Consider the following 17,332-nt stretch of genomic DNA (forward strand, 5'->3'; position numbering starts at 1 on the left):
CCAGACATTTATCCAGCCCTGACATCACGTGATAATAATATAAATTGTCATGTACAAAAACATGCTTATAATTTGGTTTCGGGGCTGTCCAGTAAAAAGATTGACACAGCCTGATGCACATATAAATCAATCCTAAATAATCTATCAGTTCAAGTTAACACAGACAAGAAATACCATTTTATATGAACAAAGATTACATTTTTTAACGGTCAAAAAAACTAAAATACTCAATAAAAATTAATTTTAAAAAGTTACTGTTTTGATTCATGTAATTATTAAATACCTGAGTAAAATATGTATAAGTCATAATTACACTTTATATGGAGGGGTACCAGGTAATACTGGTGCAAATTTATCAAGTTCCTCTTGAATCGCAGCAATTAAAGGTACAGCTGGGTCAGACGGTGATAAATTAGCATCGCTTAATATATGTGCAGGTTCTAAAGATGGTCTATGGAAAGGTCCAGCACTTAAAGGTCGTGGTGGAGGCCTAGAAGGTGGCGTACTTGGTATACTGTTATCCCATGCACCTTTAGGTGGTCGACTGACACTAGCAGTTGCTGGTCTTTGCAATATCGCTGACGCTGATGTTTTTGGTCGCATTATCGTTTCTGTTCCTAATCCATCACATACTGGCCTATTAAAACAATAAATAAATGAATAAAGTTATTAAATAATATTAATTTCATATTACGGTTCATTTCAAAATGAACCATATATTCTATATGAAATATATGGTATATTCCAACACCAAAATTCCATCACACAAAAAATCACAGAATTCTTTATCACATGGTAATCAAATAAAGCAAAAGGTATTTCATAATTTTCTAACTTCTAGAAAATATACAACAGTTCTATCTGTGCTTTTTTTTAACTACATCATCTCACTACTCACATAACTTGTAATCTCATCTGTTTACAACTCTTTTTGTATGACTATTTATTTTTGTTCCTTAATTCAGTAATATTCATATCCAGTCTAATTTAAACTGATGGAAAAATAATGGGAATCCCTAGCACTGCAACAAAATTAATTTGTTATGAAGAACGTTAAGTACTATATATGTATTTTAAAGGTATGCCTTTTAAAAGTTAAATATATATTTTATTTTTAAGTATTTTTTTAAAAGTGAATAATTTTTATTTGCATTACTTTTAAGTTAATCACCATAAACAAATTTAAATAAGTTATACAAACAATTAAGTTTACGACTAAATCTGAAAAAAATTAAAAAAATAGAAATGCTGATAATAATCTCCCTATATCCCAGTATTTTATGCAAATAATGAAAAATTTTATTTATAATTTAAGTCTTCCTAGACAATAAAAGTTGAAAATTAGTTACACCCTCACAACTTCACTTATTTTTCTATATATTTGTGTACTGTACTAATGAGAGTTATCCAGAAACTGACAAACACTTGGAAATAAAAAGTTTTAAACAAATTTAGATAGTCAATTTCAGGATGATAATCATAAACTGATACGAGATTTATCATATTTTTCAAAGGTTAAACTCAATTTTGAGCCTAACATATATGCTGCTCTTTGAGAACACTCTGGTATAGATTAATGTTACCCATGATCACAGTTCTAGTTGCCCTGGAAGTTTTTCTTCCTGTTTGTGACCTTACCAACCTACACCACATACTTCCATACCAAACTGAAAGTTGAACCTATGCCAATTATGAGTATGACTTACCCTGATTGAACTTCTTTGTTCAGCATATAAAAATTTACAGAGTGCTACTTTCACTCTTGTAAAAATGAGTTCTCTTGGATCTTCACCAGATCAGACAATGACAATTAAAGTTAGTAAAACACAAAATAATATTTTGAAAAAATTTACATCGATATTGAAATTCAATATGCCTCGGACCATTAAAACTTTGTTAAATGTTTTAATGGTTGTCATTCCCTTTAATTTTTTATCAAATTAATTTGTTTTTACGTATATTACGATAATAAAAAAATACATATTGATCTTTTATAGACAATGACAGTCTATATAGGCAACCACATTAAATTTAGTATTAAGAGTTCTAAATTATTTTTATATATTCCATTTTATTTATGATTTTTATAGTAATGAGACTGGTGTACATGAACTGCAGTAAACATTCCAGGAATCACAAGAAAGCTAAAGTTAAAAATTTTTAATGATTCAGTAGTTTTTGCGGTAATTGGAAACAAATGAAAAGACATTATCACTTTACATATTAGTGTGATTAATTGCTTATACTTACTCCAGTGATGAAGCATGGCTCATTATAAGAGTATACAATGGCACAGAATTATCAAATTTTTATCAGTGAACATTCATACCCATTTCAAGAGCAAAAATATGGTGTATCATATTATTGAAATAATTTTATTTCAATACATTATTTTCATTTCAGTGCTAAAAGATTAATTCAACAACTTCATTAATTACTGTTTGTTCAAGTTATTCCGTCTAAACAGTTCTGTTGTTGCACAGTCAATTACGATGGTCCATTAACAGGTAACATTAACAGGTAAAGTTCAAACACCACATCAGAAATTTACATATGCAACTCGTATATCTTTCAACTATAACTATACATTTCAGGTGATGATAACGCAAAAGTGTTTTTTGCCCCCAAAAAAAAATTATTCATTTAGAATTAGTATCCAACTTAACATCGAAAGCATTCATTGCCACATTGTAATGCTTTACTTCTTGTAGAGGTATACCAAATCAAATCTTTTTTGATAAAAGAACAAACTTCAAGGCTGCAAACAATATTCCCCATGAACTGTTTACCATGTTTCAAAAGCCTTCCAATACAATGTTCAGTTCTTTTCCAAGAACAAGGTATAATTTGGACATTCAACCCTCTTTCATTCCTGCATTTTGGTGAGTTGTTGGAAACTATATATAGTGTTAAGTTTCATCTTTGTCATGTAATAGGACATTTATACACTATTTTAAAGAACTATACACTGCACTGACACAAATTGAAGCTTGTTTAATTCACACCCAATATATATATGCAATATCTTCTAATTTGAGGTATTCACGTTAACAATCGAACACTTTCTCATTGGATCTCCTCTCACCTCAATTCCTGATCCCGATTTCACTGAAATATCTATTAATCATTTAGGCCATTGGAAAAAATTTATGCAATCTACGATTAAAATTAATGATCAAAAATTTACATGATCTATTTGGAGTAAATGGTTGAATTATTTTAACCTATTTAAAGCTTCAAACAATGTATCAAACCTTTACCAGTAAGAATTTATATGATGCGAAGACTCTAAAATATCAAAATAACATATCTTTCAATTTAAATAAATTATAAGAATCTAATCTATAAATACTTTGGTCACTTCATTATTTAGGCAACAAGCAATTCCATGTGATTTTAAATGTAAGGCAATAATTGTTGTACAGTGCATACAACAGCCAAAACCATGAATTTTTCTGTTGACACTCTAACTTTGAAAAGATTATATACTTTCTGGGTCTCAAGGCCACGTCATCATATATTCTTCCTTGAGTCTTTCGAAAAATTTTGTGTATATAAATAATAATCATCCTTATACCACTAGAGAACTGAAGGCAAACATCCAAAATGAAATTAAAAAAATTGCAGGAGCCACATTGTGAAAGATAAAACAGAATTATGTCAAATTGAAAGTTGTCTAAAGGTATGTAGCGGACATTTTCAACAAACGTTATAATACTTTGCTTTAATTGCAAAAAACCCTATTTTTAAATTAAATAAAATCTACTAAATTAGATTGATTGGTTTTTTGGTAACTTTTGAATCATGAGTAAACATAATATACATGCACATGTGTGTTTTACTAACTTAAACGCAATCCTTAACATTTCAACAACTTTTTGATAAATTTTGGGAATAAGAATCTATTATGTGCATTAGTTATTCATAAAATGTAAAAAAATAAAAATCTTGACATACAAAAGCAATGTGATTTTCTATAGTATTATAAAAATAATTTAATGACTACAACAGCTTGATGTGCGCTAAGAATGTGGTTTTCAGGCCTACATAAAGCACTTGATTTAAGGCATCTTTTATTATTGACCTATTATACAAAAATTTAAAAAGCAAAATCTTACCATTTAATGACTACACGCTACATAACAAAAATAGTACAAAAAAGAAAAACATTACGGACAACATTAGTCCAACCAAATTACACTTAGAGAAAAAAAAAATTGTTACCTGGACTTTTATAAGTGGAAATGGTAAAGGAGCTTATAATAAATATAAAAAAGATAAATGCGTGAGCGGGGGTGATGAAGGGGTGATTTGGGGGGTTGGGAGTTGAAAAAGAAATTTTCCATATAGAAGTTGTGGATCATGTAAATATCTACAACTTTTTGAGGTCACTTTTTAACATAACCTCAAAATTTCCAAGATAAATGTGAAAAATCTTTTTTGTTTTTTTTTGCATTTTATTTTTCATTTCCACATAAATAATTTAATTTTGACAAAACTTGATGAAAGTTTACCTCTCTGTTTTTGACAAATGTATACAAATGTTTTTGACATCAACTTTTGCTAGAAATCGCAATAATACCATTTTTAACTCTTTTTTTTGTATTTTATTTTTCATTTCTGCAAAAATAATTTAATTTTGACAAAACTTGGTGAAAGTATACCTCTCTGTGTTTTAAATAACCACAAATGTTTTTGACGTCAAATTTCACTATAAATCGCAATAATACCATTTTTCACCCCTTTTCAACCCCTGAAATCAAGTTTTCAAACCCTCCACCAACCCCGCTCACACATTTATTTTTTTTACATTTATTATAAGCCCCTTTAACATTTCCACTTATAAAAGTCCAAGTAACAATTTTTTTATCTAAATGAGTATTTTGATCAGTCTACTTGTGGAAAGTGGAATAATGCTAAGGAGCAGCAGATGTAAATCTGAAGAAAAAAGACATTGACAACTCCCTGACTGAAATAACCACTTTTATTTATTTCAATAAGCAGTTGATTAATAAACAAGTTTTTTTTAAGAGGAAAAGGTGATAAAAAATCCTCAAATCCAGGATAACTGGATGGTTATTTAAAGGTGTATGTAGAGAGTAAGCAGAAATCATTACAGAAAATGAATGTGTAGCAGAAAGTAGAGGACCAGTTTAACTAGATCCACTAAATAAATAACGAATTTAATATGTAATTTTGTCTGTTAAAAAGTGTTAAATTATTCTCACTCCTAAGGTATTTGAAATTCTTTTTTTTCTTTTTTAATGATGAATTAATTCATCACAGAAAGTTTTGGAGCTTATATGTGGGAATATGGAAATGGAATTCTGTAGCGTATGAAAAATGCTATGCCTAATTGGGATTCAAACCAGAAACCCCAGGATGAAAGGCTGAGACGCCATCACTCTGCTATAGAGATTAGAGTTTTTAGGATTATCATCCCTTCATATCTTTTCCTACCACTAATCTTTTCTTCCCTGATTAAGATTAATTAGGAATTATAGTTAACAAAGTAGTAGAATGGTTGTTTGGTAGATGGTGTACAAAGGATTCCTAATCATGTGTACAAAGGATTAGATTAATAGCTGAGAGCTATTAAGGACAGGGCTCTTACTCAAGCTATAGATAGAGCAGGAAGCCATAATCTAATCATGCAATCTACAAAACATATATTATACCTGACCAGCGCAGATTTGGCACGAAAATCATGATTATTTGTTGTTGAAGTGCTGCTATCTTGTTCAGGACTACCGCTACGGCTACCAAATAAACTAAATGCATCATCCAACAACTCTTGAAATCTACGTCTCATACGTCCTACATTAGGCTCATTTAACGATAAATCTTCATCGGGCATAACATCGACACAATCTAAAAACAGAATAAACAGGAAAAGTAAATAAGTAGAATATACAAACAAATATTATGAATAATATATAATTGTTATAATATTAATTTACATCACAAAATATTTTATGAATAAGCTAAGCATTTAGAGCCGACAGAATACAAAAAGATGATATAGTTATAATTTTAGCTCATTAAATTCTCTTATCAGGAAGTATAAATGCACATTACAACTGGATGAAACTAAATCCTTCAATGTTATCTAAAATACAACAGGTTTTTATTGAATTTTACCAGAATTAAACTACATATGAATTAGTAAGCTTAGATAAAAGTAATCACAAAAGAAAAAGATTGTCTTTGAAGAATTATACATTACAAACCATTTAATGTAAAAAAAAATATTTTTATACCATATTAAACCTTATTCTTTAAAAGATTAATTTATTTAAAGAAAACCTGTAATAATTAAAATTATAATTTTTTTGAAAGTAAAAAAAGATATGCACCATTTTTCATAAAAATTTGTGATAGTGGAATATTAATAATGTTCATAAGTTTTCTTATAGATTTCATAAAAAAAAAAAATAGTTTAAATGCATTTACGAACAAATTTTTGTCTATCACTTTACATTTACCTTTATGGTGATTTGTACAATTTCAGAATTGTTTCTTGCAGCCCAACCGCCAAACACTATCTATAATGTTTTTAAACATATCTTGATGTCTTTCTCCTATCTATGATGCCATTTAAACCCTTCCTTTCATAAAATTCTCAACTTCATTACACCAGTTTAATCTAGGACATCCTGTTGCTCTATGCCAGCAAAGAACCCAATCCATATTGTCAATAGAAGTCTTTCCTCACCCAAACATTTCTTTTTTCCTATCTCTGAGAATGACATCCTTCCATCACACAGTAACTCGCTTTGCATGATATCTGCCCTTCTTATTCCAAATGCTATCCATTCTTGTCACCTCCAAACACCTACCTCCATCCTCATAACATTTAATTTTTCTTCCAACAGCTTAATTAATAACCAAACGTCTAACCAATAAGTTTTTGTACTCTTGATAATAGTTCTATTTCTATTTTTTAGTGTCATTTCTAATAATTTTATTTCACAACAAAGTGTTATAATTGAGTTAACTGTTTTCGTTTCATTATCTTATTTAATATATCTTTATCGCCTCAGCGTCTGATGAAAAAGCGATCCATAAATACTTAAAATTCATTATACACTTCTATAATACAATTTTCCATCTGTACATTATGATCCTAGACTTGCAACCTCTATAGGTGTTGCTTTGTCCAGATTGCCCTCCTACTAAAATTCACCTCAAATGCTCACATCGTATAATTGTGATATCTATCTTTGATACTCAACCAACAAACAAAAGTTGTTTTTTGTATCTATTATTTAAGAATTAAAAAAATGCCTCATTTTTAGTTTCATTATTGCAGAAATTAAAAAAAAAAATACAATTTTGACTTCATGAAAATGGAGAATTTTTTTTTTTACTAAATTATCTGTTCTAACAATGGTATTAGAACACGAGAACACGATTATTAGCAGTAAGTTAATTGTATTTTATAAATAATTGATTACATTAGTATGTAGTTAAACACTGTTTGACAGTATTTTACAAAACTATTGAATACTATTTACTTTTAATTAACAGTGGAATGGCAAAAGTGAAGAAGAATGATGAAAGAAACAAAAATTTCTATTAATATGGCTGGGGAATCTCTGCTAATTTGTTAGGAAAGAGTAGTCTCATCACACAAGCATGGTATATAGTTCTGGCACTGTACTTGTCTGGAAAATTATTTAATTGTGGAATCATATGAAGTGATAATATTCTTTTCCAATAGAAAGTTGAAACTGCCAGCAATTTCAATAGAAATTCTTCTTTCCTTCAAATCCTTTCATAAATTAATATTAAATATGTATCATAATATTTATGTTAAAACTTTCTTATTTTTACTGTGAGCCAAACTATCAGTTTCTTTTAAAATGGCCAAATTTTGAAATTGAAATATTAGATATATATATATATATATATATATATAAGTTTTAAATGATAGATAAATGTATATTCTTAAATATACTTAAATACTAATTTTATAATGTATTACATTAACAAAATGGTGGAACATCAAGATACGATTATCACAAAACCATGTGAAAAACAGAGTAATTTGACATAAAAATTTTTTTTACAAAGCTGTTTTCTAAGTTAAAATTCTTCAAAAACAAGCTTTTTTGATCATTATGATTATTTTAGGCCTCTACCATTATATTATCATGACTCCTATATGTAACATAACATCAAGTAAATTAAATTTATAATAAACCAAAAGAACAATTAACCAGTGTCCTCTCTAGTGTAAATTTTGAGCAAAAAGAATACAAAATTGGCCAAAATTGAAAAAAATAAGTTGAATTAAAATAAAAATATTCAAAATCATAAGAAAACAGGTAGAGATAAACAGATGGACTACCAAAAAGATAACATGTCTCTTATATCCAAATTATTAGTAAAAGTAGTGGATAGTAGAATATAATGTAGGGATATGAAATAATACCACTTGGGATTTCAGTAAAAAATAGGCATAGAAAAGAAGCAATTTTGGTATATAGGAAAATAAACAAAACAGGAAAGAAAGATAATTCAAAGAGTAATTATAGTTTTGAAAGGAAATCTTGATAACATGATTTATAACAAAAAAGTACAGTCAGATCATAAGTTGTAGATGAAATCAATCAAAAAAAAACCCTGTTAGAATTTTTATTAAAGCTATGATTTTAAGAAATTTTTAGTAATTTAAAAAGTAAACCAGTTTTAATTTAAATTAACCAGATAATGTAGTTTTCGTTCATATGTTAATGTAACACAAAAAAAAACCTATCAAAATGTTGATTTCAGAACCACAGAATTCACATGAGAATAAAAAATGTTATAATTTTAATAATAAAAATCATAATAGAAAATTTCCTTGCTTAATCTACCAAATACTAATTTTCCTATTTCCCAAACAGTTAGAAAGATGAAATTTAGCAGAGATATAGTAAAAAATCTTGAATAAAACTAAGCACAATATTATTTTTATTAACAACCCCTACAGGGTTAAAAAAGGGATCCAATTCTTAAAATTTCAACATCTTTCTTTGTGCTAGAATAGTAATTCTTCATGTATTCATCATCTTCTTTCCCATAAAACAAAATGGTACTTGGGGTTTTTTTTTTTGGTTGTTGTATGTGGTCACATTTTTATTTTAGCTGCTATTGGCACAGAGTGAACCAATGGTGGTGCGCCAGGCGGCTGCACACAGCACACAAACAATTCATTACTTTGAACAATTTATACTTCTTGACTAATTCATTCATTCAAACGATTTATAGTTCTTGATAAGAACGATTTATCTAAAATTATATTTATAGTTTGGAGATAAAAAAGGAAAACACTGGGGGTTAAAGCTGTGTTAAAAAATCACACCTGAAGAAACAGTTAAAAATATTCAGGATTTTGAAGCTTTTTATTATAAAACTTTTTGTAGTTGTTAGTACACTAAATTCATGAACATTATTTAGTTACAATTGGCAAAAACATTTAACAAAATCATATATAATGAAACATGAACCATATAACATTTTCACAGCAGGCTATAGGTCCGCCTTTTTTCTTGTACTTAATAAATCTAACTTAATTACAAAAATCTATTTTTAAACAATTCACATTAGAATTTTTGTAAAGGCTATGATTTAAGAAATATTAATAAAGCAAACTCATGATGATACTCATCAAGGGTTTTCTAATTAAATTTTTTATGAATTAAATGATTTTCATTAGTCACATCATTTCTACATGATTATATATATAAATGAATATTTAACTGCATCAGGATTCTAGATATATAATAATAAATAAATAATGATAAACTACATGAAAATCAGACAAAATAAGAATGAAAGTAAAGCTAAGCTAATTTGACTATTTGCAGATGATGTAAATAATTTGAGAATGGAATGACAATGATGATGAACACAGCTTGAAATATAAAATTAACGAATTAAAATTTTAGGGATGAAGAAAAGCAGTGAAAAGCAAGACAGTTGTTACGATTGTGAAAAAGGAATAAGAAAGGAAATAAATAAAAATGTAGGTATATCTATAGTGGTGATGAAATTTTTTCTATGCTTGAGACTTCACAAGATGGAAAAATAAGAGAAATTTGCAAGAGAATTCAATTGACTGGAGACTCTTTCCAAAGTCTAGTGTAAGAAACGATATTACCAAACAGAAATGATGTATAAAACATGTTTAGCAACAATTTTCTTATATAGCAGAAACTTTGATCATCGCAAGTAATAGAGAAGAACAAATATAAGTAATGAAGATAAAATTCTTGAGAAGCATATCATGAAGGATGAAGAAGGGTCATGATAGAAATGAGGATATTATAAAACTAGCTGAAGTGGATCGGTAGTGGAATTAAGAACAGATTACATTGATTTAGACACATAAGAAGATTGACAAAACACGATCGGAAAATGGAAAAGAGAAAGCCATCAAGAACAGACCGTAAAAAGGATATTGGTTGGAAAATATGAATAAGAGATAAAAGGATATGATAACATTCATTTGATATGATAATACCATTTGATAATATGATATGTTAACATATGATACGATAACATTGAAGAGGAATTAAAGAAGTTTAGTAGAACAAAGAGAAAAAATGGAGGTCACTGACTTAACACTCGATGCAAGATAATGGGTTCAATTAAACTTTGACCAAATATTTACTTAAATAATTGCTCAAACATCTACTTAGATTTATTCTTTCAACATGACCCATAATTATCAAAGGATAACTTTGTTTAAATAACTGCCCTCCTTCCATTTGAATCTGTTTTATTTATATTATGTAACCATCAACAATAATAAACAGTAGTGGTCAGGGAAACTAATGATCAAGTGATCAGCAAGACAGTATAGGTGCAAGGACTAAAGAACAACTTATGAACAGTGCTTTTTACTAATAAATAAATAACAAGGCAAATTATTGGAAAACTTTTGATTCAGAAGAGAAATGTAGACTACAGATAGAAAATAACAAAATACTTAGAATAATATAGTAATCATCATCCACATTTATCCGTATTATGTCTACTTTCCACAAAATTTGTTCTTCATATTATTTGTTTTATAAATGGTGATAGTCTAAATGTGGCAGTGCTAATTAGTGTTTACACTATTTTATTCAAAGCGAGATTAAGCAATTTCTACATATTGATGATGCAGTAGTCGTTAAGATAAAATGTTTGAGACAGTAGAAGATAAATATTCTAAGCTCACTCAGAATTAATCCCTGGCATATCAAAATGAAAATCGAACCGTAGAAAATGATACTATTTGAAGGGGAGATGAAATGAATGCAACTATGAAGGAATCCATAATCCATATTATCAAATGATATGTCCAAATGAAGACAAACCTTGTGCAATGAAAAAATATTATTTTAAAAACTGATCAGGCCGTTACTCTGACTGAATACTGGAGACCGTTACTCTGACTGAATACTGGAGACTTCTGTAATGATGATGTTACCAAATATATAATGCGAGTAAATATTACCAACTTTTATATATTAGATGAATAATAAATGAATTATCATTACACAGCATGATTATCTAAGATGTGGTAGTTAATGCAGAAGTCCATGCAAGGGCTGGCTAAATATTTAGTATTCATTAAAATTATAGCACAGTTACCATAGTGTATGACCTTGCTTGTGTAATCTATGACAATGAAGATCCCAGACTAATGGACCAATAACTCCAGGGTCTTCACCCTCACCATGGCTACGATGTCTTGCCAATGGTTGTGATGGCTGATCATCATTATCTTGAGATTGACCTGGATGAATATCTTTATTATATGATGATAAAGGTCTTTGTTGAGATTCCAGTACCTGCTCTAATGGCTCGGCTAGCGGAGGTCCACTAATAACAAATAAACACGAAAAATAAAATCAATACAGCAAAAATTAATTTAAAATGTACATATTAAATCGTAAATAAGCATAAAAATCAATTTAATTAAATATATATTGGTAAATAAATAATGTGATTCACTTTTATTTAATCTAACCTTTTCATTAGTTTAGTAATATTAAAAAATCTGATGTGGGCACCACATTATTTCCTTGAACGCCTATTAAATTACATGTTTTTTTTTAAATGAAAAGTACATAAAATTTTATTTTATTAATAAAACTAATGGTATTTTTCATTTATTTTTTTTTTTATTGAATTATTATTCACTGTAAATTTTTTTTTTGCAATCTTTTTTTTTGTCTTCAGTCATTTGACTGGTTTGATGCAGCTCTCCAAGATTCCCTATCTAGTGCTAGTCGTTTCATTTCATTATACCCTCTACATCCTACATCCCTAACAATTTGTTTTACATTTTTTGCAATCAGAGGTTAATAATTTATTAATAAATCAATATATGTAAATTTAAAAAAAATTGACAAAAAAAAGGAGATGAAGTCTGATTTGAACCGAATGTGCCTTCCCCTTGATCTAAATATTTCATTAATTAAAATTTGATTTGGCTATAACTCTATAACCAATGAAAATGAGTGCACTTATGACATACCGTTGAAAAGCTCTCAATGAGGGCTTATAACTGCAGTTAAGAAAAAGTCCAAAATGCAATTTTTTTTTTGATTTTGGACAAACTAGTCAAATTGGATTCAGGGTGGTCAAAATGGATATTTCCGTTGAAATCTGAAAACCAAAATTTTTCACGATCACAATACTTTGTACAAGGAAGTAATATCAGATGTTAATAATTTTCTTTTCTTTTTTTTTTAATAAATACGGTAAATTTTTTATTGCTACGAAAGTGATTTTTTTTTTACAATTCACTTTATACAGCCTCAAATAAAAAAATGGGGAGAATTTCAAGATATTTTCAACAAATGAAAGTAAAGTAAAAAGTTCATACAAACATGAATCCAGTAACACTTTGTTTTCAAATTACAGCTTGCAAAACTTTTCTCCCTAATTTCTGCTTCAAAGGTAAAAAACGAAGCCATACTGAAATTCCTTGGAACTTAAATTAAGATGTAAAGTTGATAATTTCATAGAATTATTGACCTGAAGAATCATATAAAACAAATCCATCTGTAATAATTTTTGAGAAAATTAATGTAAAACAAAAAAAGGGAGTCACAAACACATTTTTTTAGTTTTGATGTATAACAACATCGTAATAACAAACAATAAAATTTTACAACAGAATTTTTAGAGAATTTAACTCAGTAAAAATAAACAAGCCACTTGGACAAGTAGTAATGGGAAGATCAAGGTCAAAGATGGAGTGTCTATGAAGAGTGCAGGGTTGCCACATTTTGCTCAAAAAAATCAAATCTCATTACTTTATTGTTGAACCTGGTATGTGTTTAATAAAATTTGACTTTTATTACACACAAAACACATGAAACATGACAAAACAATACTGTATTATAATTTTTAATCAAAATAATAAACATTTCAATATTGAAAAATATCTTGAAACAAAGTCAGTTATTAAAAATAAAAAAATAACATATTACAAACTTACTCTTACAATAATTGTTCAAAATGTTCTCCTTCACTGTTTGCACAATATTCTGGCCAATCAGTAAATAAAATATAACTTTTACAATTGAGTGATGATTGTCTTAGTCAGTGACAAAAATTTAGGCAGAGCTAAAAGTCTTCAGATAGTAAATATTGAATCTCTGGCAAGCAGTACAGGATTTTCTTTATGGAATACTTGCAAAACTGTATTGCATGATAAAACGATGCAATCTGAAATTCATCAAGCACTCAGGCCGAATTACATTCTGCTCTTCATCAAAACAATGTACTTTAAGTTCAACAGAATACAAATACGATGGAAAAGAACCACTTGTATGTAAACACTGAAATATTGAAGCAAATGTTTCCAGATTTAGAATCCTTCTATTAGAGAATCTTTCTAGATATTAATAATGTGCAGCTTTCTAGATATTAATAATTCTGTATTTCCATTACAACACCCATAAATAAAAATTATGTCTACATCATCTTCATTTGAAAACTGAAAAAACATTTTTAGAAAAGGATTCTCAAAAACTATAAATTTCTTCAGTTTTAAAAGAAATTCAAAATTATCTAAATGCAATACATGAATTTCATGTATTTTGATATTGTTGATCGGCTACTGATAATGCTAACTTAGAAAATAAAAATACCAATCTATTTTCTCAAAACTATTACTAAATAATGAATTTTATTTCATATTTTCTAATATTGAAATGATTCTTGTTTTAGTTTAAAACTGTAGCACAATATTTTTCTACCACATTTCAGTCTTTTATTTTTAATAAATGCAGTCAAAATTCTTAAACTTTTCTTTATATTCACTTGATGTGATTTACATAGATTTTGTCAGAGTAAAATTCTGTAGAAATTATGTTGAAAAATTTTATTTGTTTACAAGCAATTTAATGAAGTTGTTGCCTATGTCAAGCCTAAAAAATGTGAATAAAAATTCATGAATAAAGAATTCTGTAAAAATTTGCATTTGAATACTAGAACATAGACACCAGTGTACTTTGGTGTTTGGGGTTCAATTAACCACATGTCTCAGGTTTGGTTGGCCTGAGTCTGTTCAAGACTACACATTTACCACTACATTTAAGTTACACTAATGACTTTAATTTTTGATGTGACTCAAAATAAAAACGATATTAAAGAAATTGTGTTTTGCAACACCAGTATTTCGATTTTAAATAATTTCATCTTAGTTGTAAATGGCACTAGTTCTGAATCAACTACAATACCACTTACCAGTAAGCAAGAACAACAACTACTAACAGAATTATCTCAACAATAATTTCAAAAGGATTTTTATAACATAATGAACAGAAAATGAGTAATAAAATTATAATATATATTTGATTTTTTATCACACGAGTCCTGTTCAGAAAATATTGAACTTTATTTTTTTAATCTTTACTATTAATTTTACAAATTACTGGTTCTTATCTCCTTCAAAATACTCCCATCCCCTATTCACACACTTTTCCCAGCGATGTTTCAACTTTGCAAAGCAGTCTTGGATGGCTTCATTTGAAATGGTCTGTGACGAATTCGTTTTAATGTCATCAGTAGTCTCAAAACAGCGTCCTTTATCACCAATTTTAATTTCAGAAATAAAAAAAATCGCAAGGAGCCAAGTCTGGTGAGCAGGGAGGGAGGACAGTCATCTGATTTTTGGCACAAAACTGACAAATTGACAAAGCTGAGTGTGCGGGCATATCGTTGTGGTGAAAGAAGAGTTGCCTCACCATAACTCCAGTTTCTTTTTGCGGATTTTTTCTTGTAACCATTGTAAAATGCCTTGATAGTGTACATATGGTTCACTGTTTCACCTCAAAGCAAGAATTCAAAATGCTCAATTACATTAAAATAAAAAATAAAAATAGAGAGCATCACTTTGACATTGGATTGAGATTGAAGTGCTTTCTTGGGGCATGGAGATCCTTTGCCAATCCATTGTGATGATTAAACTTTTGTCTCAATCTCATAGCCATAAACCCAGCTTTCATCTCACATTATGATCCTTTGTATGAATATTTCATCGTCATTGGCTTGTTTAAGAAGTTGCAGCCAAACTTTCACTCCATGTTCTTTCAGCTCTTCAGTCATCAAACAAAAAACAAACTTTGGTACAAATTAATGCATGTTCAATTTTTCAGTCAAAATGTCATGACATGATCTAACTGGAATGAAAAAAAAAATTGCTAATAACACTTAAACATGTAGCACTCAAATACACAAAAATTAAATGAGATACGAACAATTCAAGAACATGTGGTTAGAGAGGAGGTTATATGGAATAGAATGCTCCTAACTGCAGGTCACTAAATATAATTTTAAATGTTCAGTTATTTTCTGAATAGACCTCGTATATGCTAATATATGATGTTTTTTATCACTTATTTCAATACTGTCAATATAAAATAAATAATATACCTGGGGAACTGTTTAACAGAAGGCATAGAAAGGTATGAATGTGGACTAGATGGTTTATGACTACGTGGCCGTGGTCTTGGGTGAGGTACTGGTGCATTAGGTGGGGTACGACGCACCAGTGAAGCAGCTGAACTTGCACCAAAACTCAGATGGCCAGGAGAGTCAGGACTTACAACCTGCTGCTACAAAAAAATAAAAAATTAGTTTTTTAATAGAAAAATATGTTTCTTTTAAAACATCTATTATCTTTAATAATACAGCAAAACCCAGTTATACAACAAGAACAGTGCATTCTCTATTGGCTCTCAATAAGTAGGAATTTAAAAATACATGAATAATTACTTTTGTTAGTAGTTTGAGCTGTAAATGAATGCTCATATTTGAGCTTTAAATGAATATTGTAATTATAATTTATTGCATACCAACAAGTGACTTCTTTCTGGTTTAAGATCTGGCCCTTTTACGCATGAGTTAAACAACAATCAGTCTTTCACTTGTTATTTTGTTCTTTTCTAATTCCTCTTTGACATTCTACTAAAATTACTTAAAATCTTTCAACATATTTAATTATCTTATAATTTATTGCCTTCTTGCCCTAAATAAAAAGTGTTTTCTTTCTATTTACCAAACTCCAACAATGTTTTTGCTATCCTTTCCTCAATCAATTTTTTTTAAATTCTTGTACATTCAGAGCTGCTTTTTTTAATAAATTTTTTCCACCAACGTTCCATATTCATCTACTCAAATTTCTAATATGTTCCAAACCTTGCCTTACCAATCATATTTCTGGAAAATTTCATTTACTTTTTGATTGTACATGTTAAAATAAATTAATGTTGTAACAAATCAATGTGAACAATATCTGCTTTCTGAATTTTTATTAAGCAAAAGAACATCCCTTCTTTGACTGCAAACACAAAAACTTAGCCAATTCTTAACTGGATACTATATTTTTTAAAAACTTTGCAAACATTGGTTTTCTTTGAAATAATACAAATTAAAGGTTATATCAACAGTCCAATGTGATTAATAGGTATTTACGAAATGTGAAGTGTTCAGAAAAAAGGATTAATAATCTTTCAATTACTTCTTTCTATGCACAATTTGTGATTAATTAGACAAGCCAAATTCTGTTTCTTACAATCTATTAAACTGGGATAATACAGTGGAAAAAAAAAACAGGAGTTAATAAACAGCCTTTTAGGATGTGGAACTCACAGTTAGACTAAGAACCTCCACACAATTTTTTAACTAATAGTCCTAGGACAGAAGGTGCAGGAGATAATGTAATGGGCAACTGTCCACATTTATAAAGGCTAATTTTTTTATCATTATTACAAAATATTAATTAAGATAAAATATGATGCTGCAGAGAACTTCATTTCGAGTAAAATGACTTTTATTC

The 17,332-nt window shown here is 28.6% G+C and overlaps 1 protein-coding gene across 1 annotated transcript in view; it reads right to left on the reverse strand.

Moving 5' to 3' along the window:
- Positions 1 to 288: 288 nt before the first annotated feature.
- LOC142332399 (uncharacterized) overlaps positions 289 to 17,332 on the reverse strand; it is a 72,014-nt gene continuing 54,970 nt past the window's right edge. Inside the window, exons 5-9 of the mRNA XM_075378829.1 lie at positions 15,928 to 16,106; positions 11,792 to 11,859; positions 11,642 to 11,737; positions 5,679 to 5,871; positions 289 to 637 (exon numbers count right to left, since the gene is read on the reverse strand). Coding sequence (XP_075234944.1) covers positions 310 to 637; positions 5,679 to 5,871; positions 11,642 to 11,737; positions 11,792 to 11,859; positions 15,928 to 16,106 — 864 coding nt within the window. The 3' untranslated portion in view covers positions 289 to 309. The remainder of the gene's footprint in view (positions 638 to 5,678; positions 5,872 to 11,641; positions 11,738 to 11,791; positions 11,860 to 15,927; positions 16,107 to 17,332) is intronic.

Source organism: Lycorma delicatula, chromosome 11 (assembly GCF_047948215.1).
Source record: "Lycorma delicatula isolate Av1 chromosome 11, ASM4794821v1, whole genome shotgun sequence".
Lineage (NCBI taxonomy): Eukaryota > Metazoa > Arthropoda > Insecta > Hemiptera > Fulgoridae > Lycorma > Lycorma delicatula.